The 23,844-nt window shown below is 36.4% G+C and overlaps 1 protein-coding gene across 3 annotated transcripts in view; it reads left to right on the top strand.

Annotated features, from left to right (window-relative positions):
- The window catches only part of LOC128943327 (BEN domain-containing protein 5-like), an 877,269-nt gene that overhangs the window by 40,967 nt on the left and 812,458 nt on the right, over nt 1-23,844 (top strand). For 2 of the 3 annotated variants that reach the window (XM_054286227.1, XM_054286226.1), the window contains exon 3: nt 5,761-5,885. In XM_054286227.1, the coding sequence (XP_054142202.1) occupies nt 5,761-5,885 (125 nt within the window). Of the gene's footprint in view, nt 1-5,760; nt 5,886-6,029; nt 6,084-23,844 lie in introns of all 3 variants that reach the window. The other variant, XM_054286225.1, reaches the window with a different exon arrangement.

Raw genomic sequence — 23,844 nt, 5'->3', positions numbered from 1 at the left:
CAAATCCACCCCCTGAAACCTGCATTCTATATATCCACCACAGGGGAATTGGTGGTCATCATGAGTACTGTAATGGACAGCTGAGAGGGATAATCACTGATATTTCAGCACATTTATGCTTGCGACTCAGTCGGCTTTAGAGCACTTCTGTTTTCACTGCTTATTAGGGAGGCTGAAGTTAGTTATTCATGGCCGGACAAAAAAAAAAAAAAAAAAAAAAATGCGTCTGAGAAAGTTCATGTGCCGGGAACAGCACATTGTTACAAATTAGTTTCCTTTACCATTTCTGGCAAACTCATTACAAAGTAATCGCGCCCTGCGCTGAAGTGCACTTCCTCTGGGACCAATAACTGTAAATAAGCAGGGCTGCAAGCTGGCTGATAAGTTGTTGTTCTGAAGATAACCGTCCTTTTTAGCAGAGTGTTTGACCTTTTTCTTTATATTGCCTCAGGCTTGTCTAAGACCCTCAAGGTCTATTTTTCATCTTAAAAATTCTCTGTAGGCAAGCACAATGTGCGGTTTAAGAAGATTTTAGGATTGCTTAACATATCTATATTTTCTTTTCTAGCATTTTTATGATAATTGTTAGAATGTTTAGTAACTTTAGCTAGCATTTTCTTCGGCAGGTTTTCTTTCTTTGTGTAAAGTACACTTTTTATTGATGTAGGAAGCAATAACATTAATATTTTATGAGGACTAAGTGTGTGTTGCATGATTAATAAAATAGTATCATTGGGCTTTTTTCTGACTTTTAAAGAAACTTGAAACATGCTATTGACCCCTTTCACTATTCACATTTTGAGAGCATTGCACTAAACATTACTCTGTGAAGTAATTTAAGCAAATATAATTAAGAATTTCAGCTCGAATGATTAAAGGAAAGTATGTCTCCTCTTTTCTCAGAATGCTAAGAGTATTGAACAGAACTGTGACTGAAAATTGAGCGTGCCTTAAAAACAAACCCCAAGGCTAAGTGAAAGTCAGTTTATAGACATTTGGGAATGTGATTTGTTCACATCTTCCCATCAGTTTAAAAAGATCCATGCTAATATTGCTGTAAAGTAAAATAATAATAGAAAAAAAACCCCACAACTAATTTCAGAGTGCATAGGAGAAAAAGTCCAAAATTTTTAGCAAAGTGCTGGCTACCCTAATAAATTACTTGTTTTACCTTTAAGATGTAGTCAGACAGTCATTTGCATACAGATGTGCACCCAAATTATTAAAAAATGTTAAACAAGGATTGTCTTAGAATGCCAACCTGTTCAAATTTTATTGCTTACAGTGTTGTTGGGTTTTTTTTTTTTCTGTGGCAGGTCTCATTAATCAGTTCATTAATCATACATGTACCTTAAATAACCTTAATATCTTGTGTTTTATAATCTTAACCCCCAAATATAGTGCTAATCACTAGATATGACGCGATGAGGCTTTGAAGAGTGCTCTATACTCTCATATATACAAGTTCTGTATTTATGGAATGGAGTAGTGATGAGTTCACATGGGCATGAACTCAAAGTGAAGTAAAGCAAAGCTGATGTTTCAGTGGTGTGAGACTTTTTCTCTGATTTTAGAAGAAGATACTTAACCAATGAGGTTGTGAACAGACTCTCTTACTGATGCCACAAGTGATCAGACTAGCGATGTACACAGAATAAGAACTGTGCACATGAGGGGTGATACAGAAGTTGTATCATAACTGGAAACTGTTGAAAGGTTCATTTCACAAAATTGGTGCTATCTGGCTTTCTCTTACATTTGTCACATTTTCAGCACAGAAAGTGTTGGCTGCAGGTGCAGTGTATGCATTGTGGAATTGCACAGAAATTCCTGGGACACAGGAGGAACTTGCTGTCTACCCACTTATTAAATTGTTTTCTCTCTTGCTGTGTATTTAGCAAAAAGGCAAGAAATAAAAAAGGAATTAAAATGTATTAAAAAAAATAGTTTAGAGGTGGTTTGCATGTAAGAAAAAAATTGTTTATTTTGAGTGTTAAAATGTTAAAATGGCTTAATTTCTAAATGGAATGCTGTAATCAATGTTTAAATTCCTGTTCCATAGTTCCTAATACATGTCACTGTGGGACCTGTGGTTTTGGAATATAATTCTCATCCATTAGAATAAATGCATTTGCCATGATAACAGCACTCTGAAGGCACAACAAAAAACTGTGAAGTTTTTTTTTTTTTTATGAGATTAACATTGGGAAATTTAAATCCTTGCTTGGACACCAAGAAATGTTTTTCGGTGGCATTATCAGTTTTCTACAAAGCATCTCTTCAAGTGAGGAGGTGTTTTGTTCCTACAGTTCTTGGCTTCTTTGTACCAAAACTGCTGTCTTGTTTAATGACATTGCTATGTGGGCTGAAATTAGGCTGACAGATTGTGAGCAAAGGCTGTGGTATTACAAACAATAGTCTATTGAGCACGAGGAACTTGTTGAATTAGTTACCGGAGGCATTAGTGCTCAGTCCAGCCTCTTTAGCATCTGGAAGACAGAGAAGAAATAGTGGGCTAATGAAATGTCCAAATGACACCAAACTGCAGAGGGCTGCAGGTGACAATGGCAGCTGATGTGTGCCTGGTAAGAGGCAAAAACTAATAATAAACCAATAAACTCACAGAAGGAAAAAAGCCCCAGTGCCTTAGGAGGGAAGGGAGTATTCAAATCAAGAGAGAAAACCATGTGGGGGTTCCTGAGGAGTCAAGCACACAGATGATTACATTTTAAAGGGTTGTGCTGGGTTTGAGATGGGTTTTCCAGAGCAGACTGGATGGCATTGCTTCAGCACACCAGCTCTTCAGCATCCATGATTCTCTGACATCAGTACAATTCTCCAGTGCTAGTTTAGGGATCCTGAGGACCCTGTAAAGCAGTTCTGGGTCATCTGTTCCCTATCCAATTCAGGTTAACTTGATGTTGAAAAAGAAACTGAAATGTGCAAAAGGTCAAAATCAAGGTCTCATTTTGCTCTGTTTTAATTATTCACTTAATAATCTTTTAGTTTCTTATGCCTTGCAGTACAAGTTTTTAATGGTCTTTGAACTTTAAGTATGAATTTAATTGCTTCTGTGTCCTTCTTTGGGAGTAATTCCATCAAAATTTGCACCTCTGCTCTGTGCTGCAGATAATCCATGTCTGGAATTGCTGGGATTGCTGGGAGGCATGTATATTAGTTTATTAGTTGACAAGATGGACCAAGCCCACCATCTGTGTTCATGCAGCCTGCTGCCTTAACCCTAGAGACTCTGCCAGGATCACATGCACAGCTCAGGCTGAAGTGAATTCGCACAGCAAACTTTGTCCAGAGAGATCTAAATCTGTGACCTATGACGCAACTGGAATCTAAACTTTTGGGATGAGTACCTTGGACTACCTAAATCCTGAAATATCCAAGGAATATTATTATCCCAGCTATGTCATTTATGCATGACATTTAATGAAAAATAAAACAAGGAGCATTGGTGGGATGGCTTTGCCCCCTCAGTGCTCTCTCACCCCCACTCCTCAGCAGGAGAGAGGTGAAAATGAGGTGAAAAAGCTCCTGGGTGGAGATGTGGACAGGGAGGGCACTCACCAATGGCCTACACAGGCAGAACACTCTGCTCTGAGGAGACTCATTTATTGCCAGTTAAAATAGCTTTGCATAGTGAAAATCAAAGAGAAACTAAACCATCGCCTTCTCCCTGCCCTTCCCTGTTTCCCAGGATCATCTTCCCCACACAAGGAGCTGTGAAAGAGGCAAGGGCCGATCTCCTTCCTTGCTCTCCTGCTCCACTCTGGGCCTTTTCCCTTCCCAGGGCCGCAGTCCTGTCAGGAGCACCTGCTCCAGCCTGGGTTGTTTGTGAGCCATTGCTCTTCCAGGGGAGACCAAGCTGCTCCAGCCTGGGTTCTTTGCGGGTCAATACTGCTCCAGGGGACACCAACCTGCTCTGGCCTGGATCATCTGTGGGTCAATGCTGCTCCAGGAGACACCATCCTGCTCCAGCCTCTCCCCACAGGACACAGGGCTCTCTGTCCTGGCTCCCAGAGCATCCCCTTCCCTCCTCCTCAGTTCCCCTCAGGCTCCCTCACCCCTCTGCCTGTGTAGGATTTGCCCTTCATTTTTACCACCTGGGCTGAGGGGCTGGGCTGGCCATGGGTGAGGCTTTCTGGAGCCATTTGGGAGTGTCAAGAATGAGCTGCAAGGGGCAGGGGCAGTGGCGCCTCCCCAAGAACCCACTCCAGCACCTGGGCACGGGCACCCACCACGGCTGGTGACATTATTTGTGTTTGGCAGAGGCCTCCTGGCTTTGCAATAGAGCTGTTTTTCCAAATATTTCCAATGCCAAGTGTCTCCTTGAGGCAAGCCCTCAGGAACAGATTGAGAGCGTGGAGCAGGTCTCTGCAGAGGGAAGCAGTGGAGAGAATTTTCTTCTGAAAAGAAGGATGTGGGTAGGAAAGTAGAGGATAACATTAAAAATAGAGAAGATTAAGCATGTTCCATTAGTAAAGCCAGAAACAATTTAGGATAAGGTAGAAATCCTGGAACTGTATTGATAAACAGAATTAAAAATGTCTTTTTCCCTCTTCTTTTCCAGCCCAGAGCAGCAGATCAGCTGAATTTTGCTGCTCATGCTGGTATTGAGCAATGTGTTGCCAGAGAACAGTCCTATTGACTGCAGTGGGACTTGCTGAAGAGGGAATCATTTGGCTCAAACAACCTTATAAATACACATTAGAACCCAACAGTATATTTCCAACCCAAGAAGATATATCTAACCCCAGAAATAGATCTGACACCATAAACCCAGATTTTCAGTGCTACTTTTAAAAAAGAAATATAATTTAGCCTGTGAGCTAAAACATGGCCCTGTCTTACAAGATGAGATGGGTTTTGGATTGGATCAGGAAAAGTAAAGTCTTATTTTTGTAGTGTATAAATGAAATGGACAGTCTAAACCCTGTCTCTAAAAATCTTGGCACACTTCAAAGGAAAAATGCCATTTTAGCAATTTAAAAGCACTTACTGGGTTTTTCCAGTGCTGAACTTCATTTCTATAGCCGGTGTCGTTGCCTGCTGAATAATGCCATAGGGGACAATGTAGCTCTGACTATAGTTAAAAATACTATTCCATGAAATTCACTGGGAACAAGCTGAAGCAAAATCTCATTTGTGTCTTTGGAAGGAGGTGATAGTGGCTGTAAGTGGTGAAGGAAAGGGATTGAGATGGTTTTTTGAATCACAGAAGAGATGAAGGCTGGACCATCTGTGGGGAGAGAGGGATGCTTAGAGCAACAGCCAGAGGGGCCAGGCAGAAATCTGGGGACTCTTTAATGTTACATGAACATGAGCAACAGCTGGAAAGAAAGAAATCCTAACAGGTGGGGACTAAGAGATTTGCTGAGACATCATTAGAAAAGTGAGAAAGGAATAAAGGAAACAATTAAAAGGATGTTAGAACACGTAATTGGAGTATTCAGATAAGAGGAGACAAAAGGTCAATTTGATTGAATAATAAAAATCTCTGTTGTCTTATTTTTAATGTATTCATATGCATGCAGCTTACTGCTATATATTTTATCTTGACTACAATGACGCCTTTAAAAATAATTCTGAGCTACCTTTAAAAAATAATTGTGAACTCTTGTAAGGCCTATTTTACTTGTGTATTGCAACAAATGGAGGCAGAAGTTTTAAGAACTTTTCTCAGTGTTGTTCCTGGAGAGTTGATCAGGCATTCATTAAAACTCATTCTGTTTCATCTGTTCTTGGTAGGGAACCTTGGCAGGGTGGACCACGTCTCAGAGTTTGAGTATGACCTCTTCATCAGGCCAGACACCTGCAACCCTCGCTTCCGAGTCTGGTTCAACTTCACCGTGGAAAACGTGAAGGAATCACAGGTAAGTGATAATAAATTAGAAATTCAAAAATTGCTTACTCCAGAACATGTTTACTTTAATAAAGAAGATGGCACCCCAGGTTTGCAACTAAAAATTTCTTTAAAATGTATCTTTGTTCTTTGATTTTTTTTTTATAAATAAAAGCAGGTATCAGCAGGAGTGGGTATGACCATGCTTTTCAGCTATCCAAGACAGGAGGTAATTGCAAAGGCAGTATAATTTTTGCCAACTAACAAAACTGGTATTAATAGTGGCTGCCAATATTTGTGCTTTTGCATTCTAACCAAATATGTGTGTTAATATAGGAAAAAGAAGTCCATCATAGCTGTTCAAATATTATCACTCAAGCCTTCATTTAATACCTGTAGAACAATGGGGTAGCTGTGCAAACAGGCATTTCCCCAGTGACTTGTAGCAGAGGAGTTGCTTGCCAACGTGTCCCCTGTGAAAGAGGAGGTTTAAATGTGAAGCAAATTGATAGGCAACTGTTTCACTTACTTTTAAAGAATGTTTTTTGCAGTAAAGATGCCCCTTGAGAAAGAAACATCCTTGCACTGTTTTATCACTAATAAAAGTTATATACTAACTTTCACATTGAAAAATAATAATACAAAAATTTCATTTCACTTTTCACATGCGCCTTGAATTTTGCTCTGGTGGCCTGCCTTAGTTTATCAGAATCAGTCTGTCATTTTTACTTAATGGAAATAAAGCATATTTAGTAAGAGAAAATGCAGAGGCTTGATAGTTGTATTCCTACGAGACTAATATCTTAATATCCAGCACTGTATCATTCCTGTTACAACTGGAAATCATGAAATTGTTTATCTATCGTCCTGGAGCCTGATACTTTATCAGACAGACCCTTTCCCTTGCTGTGCCTTACTCAACTATGATCAAATTATATAGTCATGAGATGAATGGGAATCTGTCTCAAGGAGGCAAAGAGATCGGGTAGAAAGATACAATATATATCTCGTGCTTACAGGATATTTGTTTTCATGGCTGTCTACATGAAAGAGAATGGTTCCACTATTAAGTTTGACTTGTGAGGTCTGTTTTTATAATGTGTGCTCCTATAATCTTTTTCTCATCTCTCCAATTTCCGTTAAAATGGGACCTGCCTGGACGTAATCTAGTCTGGAACCTTTTTTAGGTCTTTGTACTACAGGCCATGGGCAGCATTAGTCATTGCAGCTCAGCTATATTAAATGAAAGTTAGAAGTTGCTACATCAAACATACTCTGTAATGTAATTTGTTTTCTGCATTTTGATTATTTAATGTTTTACTAGAAAACAGTAACAAGGAAGCCCAAACTATTCAGTATTGTTTCAAAACATTTCACTAATACAAATACAGAGGACCTTTGATCACATTATGTATAAAAGTAGATATTTTAATAGCTCTCTATAAATCATTACCTGGATAATATTGTATTTATTTTTGATATATCATATAAGTAATGTGTGAAGAAGGCACATCAATACATATATATATATATATATTAGGTCTGGTTTCAGCCTTTTGGATAAGGACTCACAAAGAGTAGCTATTTTTGTTTTTTATATTATCTATTAGTGCAGAATTTTGTGTTATTAATCTACTGATAAATGAAAAGAAAGACCAGTTAGACATTCCAGCTAATCTTACCATCCATGCATTATTCTATAAGAAACAGGTTCTTTGCTTTCTTCTTGTTTTAATTTTCTTAAATCATGGAGCTTCCATTTCCTATGTCTCAAAACTGTTTTATAGACTCCTCTCACTTACAGTGTTCCTTGATTTTTAGCCTAAAGCTTTCCTTTATTTAATCCCACAATTCCCAGTTGCAATTCTGCTTAGTAATAACTCCTCTTGGTACAAATAAATCCTCATCATCCCTGACTAACATTTATATTTCTGTGAATTATAACATTCCTCATCATTTGTGTGTCAACCTAGCTATCATGTTTGGTTCTTTCAGCCCTAAATCCAACAGGCCACTTTACCTTTTAAGTATTTTTCCACTCTGGGGCCTTTGGACTTTCATCATAAGTGAATCTTTCAGTCCTTTGATAATTATCCCAGTTTCCCAAGGAAGTAAAGCTTGTATGATCACACTGTCTACTTACTAGCCTAGGTGTTTGTATGGCTGCTGATCCCTCTCCTCTCTTTTCTCCTTCAATAGCTTCTTAACTCTTGGCCAGTTTCAGCATCACTGGACAGGAATTCCTGTAAGTTTTGGGAAAACAGGCTGCCAGATGGGCAAGAGACCCATTAGTGTTCCCACTGGCAGACAGGCTATAGTATGAGATCATTTCTTATTAAACATCAGAGAATCCACAGAGGAGATGAATAGGAGAAAGTACTCATTGGAATTTGCATTTTTAAGATACCAGAGAATCCAACCATGAAATCCAAATCCATAGCATTTAGTAATTTTGCTTCTTGCGGAACTTCTTGTTTTATTATTATTCTTCCTCTTCCAGTTCCTTCAATATTTTCGTTATAGTGCGGAACTAAAATTTAATGGATAATTCTGAGTATGCTAATCCCAATTTACAGAGAAGGGGCTTGAGTCCCTTTGCTCTGTTACTGCCTCACTGTAGACAGCTGGAAATTGCAGCAGCCTTTTGTTGCTGTATCACTATGGAAACTCAGGCCTAATTTGTTTTTCCCTATCATAGAGGAGTCTTTTTCAGAGTGATTGCTTCCTTCTCCTGTTACGTATGTCTGAGGTTACTGTTGTGCTTCATAGGTAATAGAGCTAAGCTCTGTGCCATGCCAGTGACAGCCCTAATATTTCCAGAATTATTTTTAGAATTTTATTATAAACTTGGTTTATTTGATGTTCACTTCCTGACGTTGAAGTAGAACCAACAGATTTTTTTTTTTTAATTTGGAAGTTGGTGAATTAATTTCTTCCTCCTTATGATTTGGGCTTCTACATCAGACATTTTTTGTTCTCAGTTTTATTTGTACTTTTTTAACAAGGAAAAAAGATTAAAAAAAAAAAGCTAATGACTTATATTTATGGGAGGAAATGAGCCATCATGTAAGACACCTGCAAGATGTAAAATTTGGTCTTTTGGTCTCCTTACGTAGTTTCTGACTTGGTACTCAGTTGGTCTGAAAAGATGTGAGGTATGATTCTTTTTTGTTATTTGTTTGGTGAATTCAATTAACACCAATATTGGAAAATAAATAAAGAAACTGATATATTATATGTAAAGAAAATACATAGACTTTTATGATTTACACATATCCATGAAAGGGAGAGTGAAGGAAATAGGATTTACTGTGGAACACATGGTCTCATGGGCAAAGCCTCCAATTTCTCTAATTATATACGTGTCACAGGCTGCTCTCTATTCCTGATAATGCTCTTTACTGGGCAGGGGTTGCTTCCTATTCATTTCTGCCATGGCCCTTCAAACACCATCAAATTTTGCTAAATTTCTTCTCTGCGCAGTCGGAAATTGGATGAACAAATTTCATCTCCCAATTGCCTTTCAAGTATTTTAAATACACAGTGCTTCAGGTGCAAGATTACCTCTGAGCTAGAATGGCTTTAATGCTATTACTAGCAGGAGTGATTCATTTGAGCTTTTTGAGAAAAAAAAGAGATGTGTGTACGTGTGATAAATTATAAAAAATATTCTGGTATACTGATATTGGAGGATTTTATAGGTAAAAAGAATGATTATTGTTTTTGAGGGCCATAGCCAGAAATTCTTCTCAAGTGCTTGACACTCACTGTTCCAGATACCGTAACCACACTGGAAAAAGATGATCTTTGTCCTAGAAAATTTTCTTTTGAGCAATTTGAGAAGAGATAAGACAAGGGAGCAATGAAAGGATTAAAAATATTTGAGGATTTTTGATTTAACACATAGCAGCCATATTATACCACTAACTAATCCACATCTAGGCCTCATGACAAATTCTGTGTGTGTGTGTACCCTGAGGAGCTCTGCTGTCGGATGAATCATGTTGAGAAATGGTATTTTCACTGAGATTAAAAAAAGAATTTCCAACAGAAGGGGTTTCCTAATAGTGCCAAATTTTGTTCTGTAAGTGTTGATAAACACATTTGGAGTTCTTCATCACAAAGGTACTGACAAAATATACCAAGAAGGATAGAGGAGAAGAATGGATATTTGGCAGCTAGGACTTGATCATTACTTACAGTTAATAAATCAATCCAGATTGAGGTTAAAATCAAAGAACCAAATGTTATTTACTTCAAAGGCATTTTCTCTGTTACTTCAGTTGCTGTTGGACTGAAACTTGAATTTTGACTCATGAATTTTTTGAGGTTTTTTATGTGTGAGTATGGACCAGGAAAAAGGATAGCCTGTTCTTCAGAATTTTAAACAGGATGCTGAGGTAAGACAGAGATTATCATAGCTGGACATTATTACGAATGCATGGAACTGTCATTGTAGAATTTTATATTTTTTGTCCTACACTGTTTTGTAAAACATAAAAGGCTGTAAGATCTCTGTTGTCTTTAATTGATTAGATATTCAGGAAATGTTTGTTATTGACAGTGGATTTTATAATATGTTCAGGCCTTTTTTTACTGTCCTAAAACAACTCAATTATCCTTAGCAGACAACTGCTTCTTTATGATGCTACAGCTGTGATTGTTTAAAGATGTGAGTGGTACGTGTATAGGGAGAGACAATGTCTCTCTTTATACCAACTGACACATTTTGGAGGAGCAGGGAGGAAAAAAAGAAAAACAGGCATAATTTGAGGTACTCAACATTTTTTTCTGACCTAAGAACTCATTCTGTGCAGTTAATTCCTGCAGAAGCTGCATCCAAAGTAAGATGGAGTGAATATGACATCAAAAGCAGGCTAAAGTTGGAAACAGGCTACCTTTTTACTTTCTTCTTCTTAAGCAGACATGCTTTGCTCTACTGTCATTTGGGGATTTAAGTTACTGGTATCAAGATGCTTTATAACATCTTATACTCTTTCCAGCTTCTCATTTGAGAAGACAGATATTTTCTTTACTGTGTATTAAAGGCTATATTGCATTTACCTAGCTTTGGAAAAATGCATATGTAAAAGGGCAGGCTTTTATGAAAGAGTGCAGATTTGGAATTTTCAAGTGAATACATATGAAGTGAATGAATAAAGCATTTTTTTGCAACAATTCCTAACCAACCTTAAATGCATAATTTCTTTAGTGTGTTTCATTGCTTATGCCTTATTAATAAATTAGGTATACATCACTCATTATTAATAATTTGCATTATAATTTATTAATCCTCTTCTGGTCAGCTCCTGTAATCTCTCCAAATAGCTGTTAATAATAATTTGCAAGGAAAATCACTGGATTATTTGAATTTTCCCTGTTTAGGAAGCCTTCAGCTGTTCCCCATCTTTATGTACTCTTATGTGAATTTTTAGCACTCTGGAAAGAGATGTCCAACTCTTCCTGTATTTTGGTATTTTACTCACTGTTTACACAGGTAGGCAAAACCTGATGTTTTTCACACCCCAGTTTTGTTTTTTGTCATATGAATTTATTTTGTTTCCTTAGTTCTCGTACTTTTCTTGAAAACCATCTATATTTAAGAGGTTAAATGGATATCAGCAACCCAGCTGACACTACCAGCTCACATTCCCATTTTGACTTCAAGGTGTAACTGTGAGTAGCACCACTGCTATAACTTTTCATTTCCTGCTTACTGTAGTGTTAGTATTGATTTAGTTAGAGCAGTATCAAATTTTTATTTGTTTCATATGTGAGTGAAGTTTTTTCTTTTCTCTCAGCTATCAAATAGTGGATTTCAGTTATTGTGGCTGAACTTGGTTAAAATTTAAACTTTGGCGTGCATCTAAGGCTGCTGGGTTTGCCAGTCATTATCATTCATCATTATCATGTCATATCATATCATGATTTATTTTCCCTTGGAGGAAAGCAAATACTGCATAAAGGTTGAAGTTATAATCAGTTTTGTAAGATTAAAAAGGAGCCAAAGATGTCTTGAAACATTTTCATCAGGAAAAATCAAGTAAAAAAAATTAATCTCAATTACAGAATGATTTCAGTGAAAATTCTTTGGTGTTCACTAGCAAATATGACAACAGTTGAGCAAAATCAGTTATGTGTTTGTATCCTTTGGGATTCCTTTTATAATTTAGAAGCAGCAAAAGTCTGGACTTTAAGTTGATTTTTGTTTAATCCTATGGCACCCCTGTGTATGACAATATTGCATTGCATGTCCTGCACTGGCCAAGTTCCTTAAAGCTGTGTTTGTGTGGATATGTATATTTTATTTATAATAAAATTGTGCATAAATATTCACCTATCTCCCTAGAAAACACGAGAGGCTGAGGTGAGTGCATTTGGACAATAACTTTTTAGTAACAGCTTTACTACAGGGTAAGCAGATTATTTATTTGAGTAGCAAATGCACTTCAACTTGAAAAAATAAAAGGATAAAGAAGGATGGAGGCAGAATCATGATGCAAATTTTGTAAGACCTTGTGATACCATAGCACCTGGTAATATAAGCCTGTTACTTTTTGTTAAGGAAGGGCTTGAATTTTCTGAAATTTGTATTAAAAATTAAAATAGGTTATTTCAAAGGAGCCTTTGTATTTTTAGAAGTAGTTTTACTGATCCCTGTGTTGGAAAGTGCTACAATTTTATCATAAGTCAAAAGTGCACAGGGTTAGATGATACCTATAGCAGTTGAGGTAATCATTTACTTACTGAGGAAGCCATATGAAATTATAGTGAAATAAGAAACAAAGTGATGACATTTAAAATAGATTGCATGTGTGTCTCAACATTTAAAAAAAGAAAAATCTATTGAACATACTGCAGTTTTGAAGAAAAATAATGTTACCATTTTGGAAACTTGTGCCTATATTGGTCATGTATAAAATTAGACTTATAAATGATGATTCTTCCAAGTTGGAATCGTTTCATGTACGTATAATTTTATTTTCGATCAATAATTCAGTTGTGCTTGGAATAGATTGAGGGTGCATGTGAAACTTTGGTAAGTGCAGTATAGTGTGCATGTCCATGAAATTATCCAAAGCTGTCATGACAGGTGTCATAATTTAAAAGGATTGAATGCAGGTAGGTTGGTAAACAGGGGAAACAGTCAGCATGACCAGAACAGCCTCTGTCCTGGTGAAATACTCACTCTTGGCAAGGCAGTATTAAATTCACAAACTTTCTCTGTTCCAGGTGTCTGTAAGAACATTTCAGATTCCAGTGTTCAGTAATTACTGCACACATACTGTACTCTTCAGATTTAGCTCTGCCTTTTGCCTCCAGGAAACTAATGGCCAGGTGTGTTTGATTTCCTTATTGGTGGCATCTGTCACTCAAAATGTCAAAAACACATTATAGATGTCATCAACAAAATCAGCGCCGTGATGATCTTGATGTCAGTGATGTGACATCCTTACTTTTCTTTCAATTTAAAACCTTTTTGATTTCTGATTAAATACTCCCTTTTTTAGTTCCGGAGTGAATTGTCTTCCATGCAAATTTGGTTTCATTTTCCTTTTATTACTGAAGAGTCTTTCTATCAGAATGTAGAAGCATACATTGAAGAAGTGAAGATGAAATGTTTTGAACTTTCCTGCTTTTAGATTTTTTTTTATCTTTTAAATTCAGAATAATTTTTAATTTTTTGAAAATTCAGAATAATCTATGTCTCCCATTGATTTCTCAGGGAGCAAAGTGCTACAGTGCTAAATGCCACAGAAGAATTCCATCCTCATCTCAATTAAATATTTTGTTCCTTTGCAGTACTGCTCACAAGTACATGCTTAGTTTATAAAACTCTGGAGCTATCACACATTAAGATATCCACTTTCAATGTAAAATTAAAATGCCATGATTTGTAGCTACATTTCTTTTAGTTTGTTTCTTTGTTTGTTTTTACTGTTAATTGAAACTGGAAAACTGTACAGATTACCTGGGATATTACATTATATGTAGTAAAATTATTACGTTTCTTCCAGCAAAATATATTTTAATTTATCTATTGAAGAAGCTGTGAAATACTCTGTAAAATTACTGTGAATTTTTTTTGCTTTGAGAAATTCAGGAAAATTAACACTGGATTTATAAAGTGACTCAACATAGAGCTGTTGTATTTTATATACAGAACGCAGAATAATCAGCTGAGTGGTTCTGATGATTGAGTACAGTTCCCCCAGTTTAGGATCTGACCTGTGCACCCTGGATAGGCAACATCTGCTGTTACACCACAGCTCAGGATGGCTCTGGCAAATTTTTTTTGTGATTTGAGAAGCTCCATGGAAGCTTCTAATTTTCATAGTAGCACTACCATGATGAACTGAGGCTCATTACTGTAAACTGATGGCGGCTGTTAATACTATTACAGGCAGAGACTTTTTATTTAAGGGAAACATTAGCCAGTAACTGGTAGATTTCTGACACAGTATTACATAAGGCTTCCTGTTAGGAAGGAGAGCAAAGAGAAATGGATTTGAACCCATTAGTATCAGAATTACGTGTCAAAAAGCTAGAGCAGAGTTCAATTTATTTCTGCAATAAAGTGTAAGCTAGAGATTGACTTGACAATTATTTTACCTTACATTGCTCTGGTTGTTCTGAGATGACTATTCCAACATCAAATCATCTTGTTTGGACATCTTTTAGAGAATAACATGATAGTCTAAATATGCATTATGTTATGTAGGAACTAAAACTCGGCAGGTTTTTTCAAGTAGAAATGAGTTTTTTATTACTCCTTCTACTAGAGGATGTATATACAGTGGAACACATTCAGCATAGATTTAAAACAACTGCATGTATTTTCTGCTAAATCTAGTGCATGTTGTTGAATGGCGTTTACATTGTAATAGAAAGGATAATCTTTCTGAAGCTTTTAGTTCCTTGGCATAAGGAATACAAATAATCTGCCCAAAATATTTGTTTTCTCTAAGCCATTCACTGAGCAGGGTTGTGGCTTCTGCTTACCAGTCTCTTTATTCCCTAATAATTTTCCAAGATAAGAGACAACAAATTGGGCAATCACTTCCTAATTATAATTTTCAACTTTGAGAAGAGCAGTGCTACCAAAGTTTTTGCCCACTTAATAAATGTATTGTCCTACTAAACACCAAAATGTATGAATTCAGAGCCTTAACCTTGAACATTGTAACAAGCTTTTATTGGAATGGCAATTTTACCTGTCTTGAACTGATGGTGCTCTACAGAACACTTGTTTAATTTTCTAATTGTGCAGTGCAATTTTTGGAAGGTGCTGTGTTCATTGTCCCTCTGAAAATTCTCATGAAGCTTCACAGAAATGTTTAGTAAAACCTTCATAAAAGTAATATTACACCAATATGCAGATTCTCCTAGCAGAGAATTAATAATTTCCCTTTGCGTGGTTTCATGCAGGACCATGTTGTACTCAGGAGTGATGCAGGGAAGCAGAATTGCAGCTTTCCAGCTTGTTGTGTGTTCATGTTCTGATCTTCTGTGAATTCTGTGGGCAAAACTAATCCCACAATGAGTCCTACAGAGTCTTGTGGGGTCCATGGCAGGGCATTCCCTGGCCCTGCAAATTTGACAGTGATGCTGAGTACCTCCAGTGTTAGGTTTAGAATCACCTCAATAGCCAGATTAAACCGAATATCCTTCCTGGCAGGCATGTGGAATGGCAATTCCATAGCTTTGGAATATCCAGGGTGAAACTACAATAGCTGTTCCTTGTGGGTTGTCTCTTCCCTACGGCTGCAGAAGGATTTATTTGAACCAGAGGTTAATAAAGCTACCTACCTAGGTCAAAATAACCTTTTGTTATTTTACATGGAGTTATATATATTAATTTTCTTGATTTAAAGCATGTTCATTATAAAAATCAGCCTATAAAAAGAGATGGTATGTATGCAGGGAGATAACTTCTTTTTTTTTTTTTTTTTTTTTTTTTTTTTTTTTTTTTGCCAGGAATTTCTCATGCATAGATACAAATGAATTTTCTAAATGTAAATGTTTGGCTCGATTATTCTTCAGAGACACATATTGATTTCTGTTGTCACCCTTCAGTGAGATTGAGTGTAGGTTACTGGGAAATCCTTTCCAAGCACATACTGAAAAAAATGTAAAATATGATTTCCTTGACAGTTAGTGAAAAGAGACAGAGTAGACGTTAACAAATTAACTGTGTTTATTCCATCCTCACCAGTTTCAGTCTTTCAGCTTCTATAAAATCAGCTCGTTTGGTGCTGGGAGAACACTGCTCCATATTGCACTGGGTGAGCTCTAAAGCACGTTTTGAAATTCATAGCTTAGCCAAAGGGAAGCTTTGCATTTCCTCATTTTCCTTTGCAGATCTAAATGTGGAGTTGTGGCTCTCTCGCCAGAGTGGGAAGCACTGCATAATTTTGCAGTTTAGGCTATTCTATAATGCAAGTAGTATGAGCCTCATGGAAAACTGTGTGTGATGGCCAAGCTTAATCCTAAAATGTGCTCCATTTAGCTTTCTAATAAACCTGAAATTCATAAATTTCTGTGTCTTATAGTGAGTTTGATAATTATGGATTATAATAATTTTACACTTCAGTGCTTAAACCTAAATATTGTTCTACAAATACTTTTCCCTTTTTCATTTGTTTTTGTTTTCTTTGTTATTTAGAGTACAAAATGCCTTCATGAATACCAGAGTGCAACTTATGAAGAATGTTTTTATAACAATATAATTTTTTGTCTATCTAAACAAGTTATTTTAAAACTTAGATAATATTTTTATGTCTTACAGGGAGACTGTTAGATATAAGTGTTGAATAGCTTGTTAAGTTTCAGTCATGATAAACATCAAGTTCACCTAAAAATGATTAAAAAATTATTATTTCAACAGCTACAAAATCTGATCAATTTTTTTCTTTCTTGGCATTGTGTTATTGTTAACCTCCATTAATTTTCTTTGTAAATGGTTTAAAAAATATTAGTGTGATGACAGGTATAAAGTACAGTCAAGAAATGTTTGATTTTAAAAATACATGTTAATATATAGGAGATGAAACTACAGTGTTGCAGTAAATGACTGTATTTTATTACTTACATTTAAATCATAATTTCTATGCACTCCTTTGCTTGTTTTGTAGATTATAAATGTACAGAGTTGGATGGAAAATTCAACTTCTGTTTCAAGGGAACAGTGATGCTTGGGTTTGTATGTGATTAGTAGTGAAACTACAAATATTAAAATTATAAAATGATGTATTTTCTCAAAACATTTGGGAGCATTTTGAATTCAGAGGTTTTTTTTATGATCTCTCTCTGATGTACTTCAAGGAAGAAAAGCAGAAAGAATTTTGGAAAAAAATTAATCTTTGTGGTAAAACTGGCTTTATAAAAAGCCAGACAAGCAGAGGCATTTTAACATAATTTTCTCCTGACTTAAACAATGTTAATTTTATCACTTTGCCAAACTGTGTTCCTTTGCATGAAGTATGTGCAGGAGATACTTCTGAATTTGCATTTTCATTAGATTTAGCATTCAGCACCTAATGCCATAAATTTGTTTTTGAAACTCTTTAATTCCCCTGAGTGTTCCAACATATTGAATGCTATTTGCTTTGTATTATGTTGGCAGCAAATCTGCAGTGAAAATGCTGTCAATATATATTCATAGCTAACATTGTTAACTAAAAGCAATATTGTTTTTCTATTGTAAGCTGTCACAAATGTTTGGCACCCTGTTGTGTAAGCCAAAAAAATGTCAAAGAAAGAAAAGAATATTTATGAAGAAAAGTGCAGTGATAGTGTCAAGTTTTCTGTATTAAAATACGTTCCTTGTTTGTACAGACCTTTACAATTTATGAAATTGTGTTTTGTAGTAATGTAAAGTTAGAATATTGTGAGAAGATGCAGGCTGTTACAGATATTAACTGAGAGGAGCACAGTAAATGATACAGCCATTTTACTTTGTGTGTAATGCAATGCTTATCGGGCTGTAAAATGCATTCTGCCACACCCAAAGATTATTTTATTAATAGATGTGCTATATATATGTGAAAAAGTAATGAAATATATTTTGAATTTTTTCCTGGTTTTGAAGATAAAGTGTATAATTAACAAGAACAAATGCAAAGTTTTCAACATTCTCCTAGGGAGTATCCTTATCTTTATGCAAGAAACACTGATTTTGTTTATTTAAATAGTGTATTCTTTTTCCCAATCATTCATTCTTTTCTAATGAAACTTATATTTTTTGTATCTGCATGCTATTATAAGAATGTCTTAGAACAGAATATTTTAGAGAACTTCTGTGGGGAGAAATGAAAAAAAGAAAAATTCTGTCTGCCATGCAAATAACCATGTTAGTTCTAATACATGATAAATACCCATAAGCTAAAATAAGACAAGTGGCATCTTTTGTGCTACTCTTGCAAGTGTTTTAACCCAGAGAACTTGAAACCTAAGCCATGTAAATGGAAACTTCTGGATAAGGCACTTGAGGCACAGGCTGGGTTACTCTGGAATCAGCAGAGTTCAGCTGGTGGCAATGGAGAGCTCGGACAAAAATCAGTGTTCAGCCCCGCACGTGGCTCTCACTGGAGCACCAGATTTCCATTACTCTCATCTCACCAAGGTAACATTTTGCTATATTCATCTAGGTGAAAATATTAATCTGTGTATAGTGAAGTACTGGCAGCCCCAGAAGTGTTGGCATTCGTGACGCTTTGTGTCACTCTCTAGAAAACCTGCTTTCTTTGGGAAACTTTTTTGGTAAAACTTTGATAGATTGGGACATTGGTCAATGTAGTTTAGAGAAACCCCAACCTTAAATATTCTGATCTACCATTCAAGAACAATCATTGCTGAATTTGTTTGAACACTCCTTTTCACACAGCAGTGTGTTGGTGGCACATATTATCGTGCGTCATTTTTTGTGGTACTGGCCCATGGTGTGAATACATCCTGCCTGATCATTCTACATGATGCCAATAATGAGTCCTTTCTTTCCTTGCAGCTGATTGCACCCCTCTACTTCAAAATAACCTCTGCTTTCTGTGCTGATATTTGCTCTGCTAGGGGAATACAGGTGCCACAAGTGATTTCACAAGGTCCCTGTTATGGACTCGCTATTTTCAAACATTTTCTAAGAAGTGCAAAATAACCAAAGTTTCCATTGACTTGAGTGACATTTCAGTACTATTAGCACCTTGGAAAATTGGCCTTTATATTCCTTGGCACCAATCTCTATAAATTCTCTCATGTGCTTTCAAGTAAAATTGCATAAACCTTCAGAGCTAAGTCTCCCACTACTGTCCAATTAATTTTTTCCTGCTTTTTTTGCTTCCAATATACTTTCCTGATTTTCCTAAAGGAGAAGAAACCAAACTAAAAACATGAAATACATTTGATGTATGGAATTGTTCTCTGGGTCTTTGACTGGCATTATATAACAAGGCCAGAGATGTTTATTAATGTTCTAGGTGAATGTCCAGCACATTAAAGTTTAAGAGAGAACATGTCTTGCCCCTCTATTCATTATATTCTAGATTATTCCAAGAACTTGCACATGATTGAGTCTAATGTGTATCTGGAGAGGCAATATACTTGGACAATTACATTCCCAGGTGAATAATTTTTTTTAAACACAATAAAAAACTTTAGCAGTTTCTTAAATGGCTCACTAGCTAGGGATTGCTGTTACAAAACAGGAGACAGTGCTGCATCCTGCAGACAATTGACAAAATGGACTAGCAGTTTTCATCCTTAATTTAATTCTTTTTCCTCAGTGGCAGGGAGATGCACAGTCTTTCTTACATTGTTTATCTTATTTTGGCATAACAGATTTAATCATGACTATATCCATTTTCCAAAAAGTGTCTTGTGTCTTGAATCATAGAATGTTTACATCTTTTACAGGTGTGGGATAGCTGTGCAGCTCATCCTACTGGAAAGCTTTGGATTTCTGTGCATTGTGGAAGAATGTGCCTTTCCCCAGTTTTCAGAAATGTTTATGAACCTTTAGAAAGTGCTGTGTCTTCTATCTGGCAGTTAGATTTCTATCACTTCTTGCTATTGTTAGGGTTCCTTTTTATTACTTACTTTATTATATATTGTACAGGGGGACCTGCTTTGCCATTTTACTTTTTTTACTGTTGCTTTGTTAGGCATAAATTTGATGCTGCAGGAGGAATGAAAATGTGCAAACCCAGTTATTAACCATGCTCAAATCTTTTCCATATGTGTTTCCTGAAACACTTCTTTTCCTTCTATTACCCTTATATGAAATAAAATTGTATTTTTCTTTTTTATGCTTGAGAGTTTTGACTTGATAAAAACGAAGGCTGTTGCTTGCTCCCCTTTGGCAGAATTGATGTCACAAAAAAGGAGCAGGATATTTCTAACTTTTTCTCTTAGTCTGAATTAAGCTCATCCCTGCTGAGGAATTTAGGTGGAGGACTCCTCCAAGATGTTACCTGCTTATTCTTCTAGCAGGAGTGACTCAGAATTCTCTTGAGGGTAGCTGCTGCAACAACAGTGGAGCACAAAGAGAGAGAAATTAATAAAGTAAATAGGAAAGGCAGTAAATATAGACCAGACCATCCTCATTTACTGTTAGAAATAAGAGAGGAACAGTATTAAGGTACATAGATGAGACAAACCAGCACTTATCCATGGTGAAATCTATAAAATGTCTTCGATTGCTCAAGGGATCTTTAGATATAGCATTATTTTCTCTATCTTATGGATGACTTGACCACCTTCACTATGAATTTTTCATGATTTTCCTGACCCAGCAGCTCTTGCCTGTGGAGAGAGTAATACAGTATTGATTTGGGTGTTAGGTTTCTGCCTTTTTTGCCATAACAGGATTTTTGTAGCCTAGAAACCTCAATCCCTGATTACTCATTAGAGACTTGAACAACTTTTCTTAGATCTGGAATGTAAAAGAATAATCACTTGGTTACTTTTGTCATAGGTAGCCTTTGTAGTGGAATTTCAGCTCATCTTGGTAATGAGTGCTGTTATTAAGCTTTCCTGATTGAATGGGCTCTACCAGGCCTTCACATTGCAAAAAATACTGTTGCCTGCTAACAATTAGTGTGTTTGCAGCAGAATTACGCTGGTGAATGTGTTTATTTAGCAGCATACTGCAAGCCAGTGGAATAAGTAGGGGTCTGTCCTCCTGCATTATTCCTGGCATTGATGTCTTGGTGACTTATTTTCTGTGCCTCTTGGGCATATTAGGAAATTGAAAGGAGGCCATGATGTTGCTATTTCTCATTTAAACTGTTGTGAGTTTCTTTTTTTTTTTGAATAAAAAATACATATCTTACATCCTCAGCATTGCCATGGAAACAAGATTTTTAAAAGGGACTTAACTGAAATTTAGCAGCAGTTTTTATTTCTTTGTGATTCATACTTCATAAAAATGCAAATGTCACACTAATACATGTTTTACCTTAATATTTTATGCTACCATTTTGTCTTAATTGGTCTAATGTTTTTCCTAATTAAATCTTGAGCTTCTTTGAATGATTTTAAAACTGTTCTGTGGACCTATCAAGCTTTAAATTTTGACTATGTGACACACAATTTAAGACACTGTCATAGAGGAAAATCAATCATTTCAACCTGTAGTCACAGGCACAACAAAAGATTTAAAAAGCCTTTTGTCCTGACTGGATATTTCTTGCCCTCTATAATCTTCATTTCTAGTGAAGTATCACAGCAAATAGCTTTTAATAATTTATATTCCTTTGTTTTTCACTTTATTCCCTCTAACTGTGTGAAGTTGTTTAGAGGATAAATTACTGCTGTGCTAAATAAAGCTTTTATTCATAGTTCCCTTTAGAGGAGTGTTTTGTTTATGCAAATCTACAGTGTGCCCATTGGTTTGCATACATACTTGCATCAACCTGTGTAAATAAACTACATTAATTTAACATTTTATTTGTATGTAAATGTGCAGCAGTCGATGATGTTAGTTCAAACATGAAAGGATATCTGACATTCTCTTCTGAGTGCCCTTTTGGTCAGGCCTCACAGATCATACAACATTTTGCCTTTTAAAAGTAGAAGTTAATATGATTAGAATAGGGATCCTGGTGATCAAGACAGAAACCATAGAACTGTGGAATTGTTTGGGTTGGAAAAGACCTTTAAGATGATCTTTCCCAACCATTAGCCCAGCACTGCCAAGCCCACCACTAGCCCATGTCCCTGAGCACCACATCTGATTCATTAACTCCAGGGATGGCAACTCTACCATTTCCCTTGGCAGCCAGGTCTAGAGCTTGACAAGCCTTTCAGCAAAGAATTTTCTTTCTAATATCCAATCTAAACCTCCCCTGGTGCAATCACTGTTCTGTCACTTGTTGTGGGGAGAAGAGACGGACCATCACCTGGCTACAGCCTCTGTCCATGGAGATGTGTACAGAGATAAGTGAACTCACACAATTCCCTCATCCCAATGACCCAGCCTGTCCAGATCCCTCTGCAGAGCCTTCCTGCCCTCCAGCAGATCCACACTCCTGCCTGACTTGGTGTCACCTGTGAACTGAATGTGCACTCAATCCCCTTGTCCAGATCATCAATAAGGAGATGAACCAGAACTGACCCCAGTCCTGACCCTTGGGGAAAACCACTCGTGAACTGGATGTAACCCCATTCACCACCCTCCTCTGGGCTTCCAACAGGGACATCCAGTCAAAGCCAGTGTGTTTTCCACAATTCTCTCATCTATGATGCCACTGTACCTTGTGATGTTAGAAAGAAGAGAAAATGGCGTGCGCCATATACACTACTGGCCTCACTTAGAAATTGTTATTACTCACAGCTCGAGCAGTATGGATCACAGGTCCCTCAGTGCTGAACTGTAAATGAATTTATTGCCTCTTTTTATTGCATTTTTATGAATGTTTTCAACAGGTAAGCCAAACAGAAGGAGATTCACGTGAGGTTATAATTTACCGTAGGAAAAAAAAGTGTAGTCATAGGTAAAATACAGAAACGTTGGAAAGCTTCAGCCTTGACAAATTTGTTTTTTTAATTAAAAAGCTATAGTCAAATAATTTTATACCCCTTACTCTAAGATTTGCTTTGTACATGCTGAAGACTTATTGGTGTATGTATTGTCCACATTTTACAAGTACCTTATTCTGATTAAAGGCATCATGGATGCATGTTGAATGATGAAGAGTCTGCAACTGTATTTGAAGCTCTATTGTGTGAAAATTTTCACTGAAATTATACAATACTAAGTATTTATAATTAAGTTTTGGATAAGAAGTAAATTAGCTCATGAGGCAGTGGTTGCACGCATTTGGCCCCACAGTAAAATCCATAGAAAGTTATTTTAGATATATTTGTAGTGCTTTGAGCGAATGAAAAAAAAAATGTTTATCATTGAATTTGCCAATTATTTAAATACATTAACCTATTAAATGAATGTATCATCATTGCCCATGCTACAAATACATTTAAAAGCCTAGAAACATGTTGGTCAGGTTCCCAAGGCTGCCCACTCAGATTTAGCTGAGTGTGTATAAAAGATTTCTTTTGTAAACATACCGAGTCCTGCAGTTTGAGCAGTGTGTTTGCCCATTTTTGCATGCTCAACTTCCATGTAGACTTCTGAAGAATAATGCTTCAGACATTCTGGATTGGTGGTACTTAACAGGAGAGAAGACAAAATTCTTCAAAATATCATAATATTGAGGGGCATGCATACACAAATGTACTTACAGAAATAGTGGAGTGTCAAATGAATGCATTTGAAAAGTAATTACATCTGACTTTTATACTGAAACAAACAAACACAATTGTTCAATAATGTCTTTCTCCACAGACTCAGTTGCCAGTGTATTAATAATCCCACCTAATCGACACTATCTCTATTTATATTATGGGTACTGTACTATTTTCTATCTTCAGTTTTTCCTTTTTTAAGTAACTGTTGTATCTGCCTCTCTCTGAAGATGAGCAATATCTTTTTCAAG

The sequence above is a fragment of the Melozone crissalis genome, unplaced genomic scaffold (genome assembly GCF_028551555.1).
Source record: "Melozone crissalis strain CALT ecotype California unplaced genomic scaffold, PUWL_Pcris_2 ptg000045l_1, whole genome shotgun sequence".
Lineage (NCBI taxonomy): Eukaryota > Metazoa > Chordata > Aves > Passeriformes > Passerellidae > Melozone > Melozone crissalis.
This window is presented reverse-complemented; position numbering and strand designations above follow the sequence as displayed.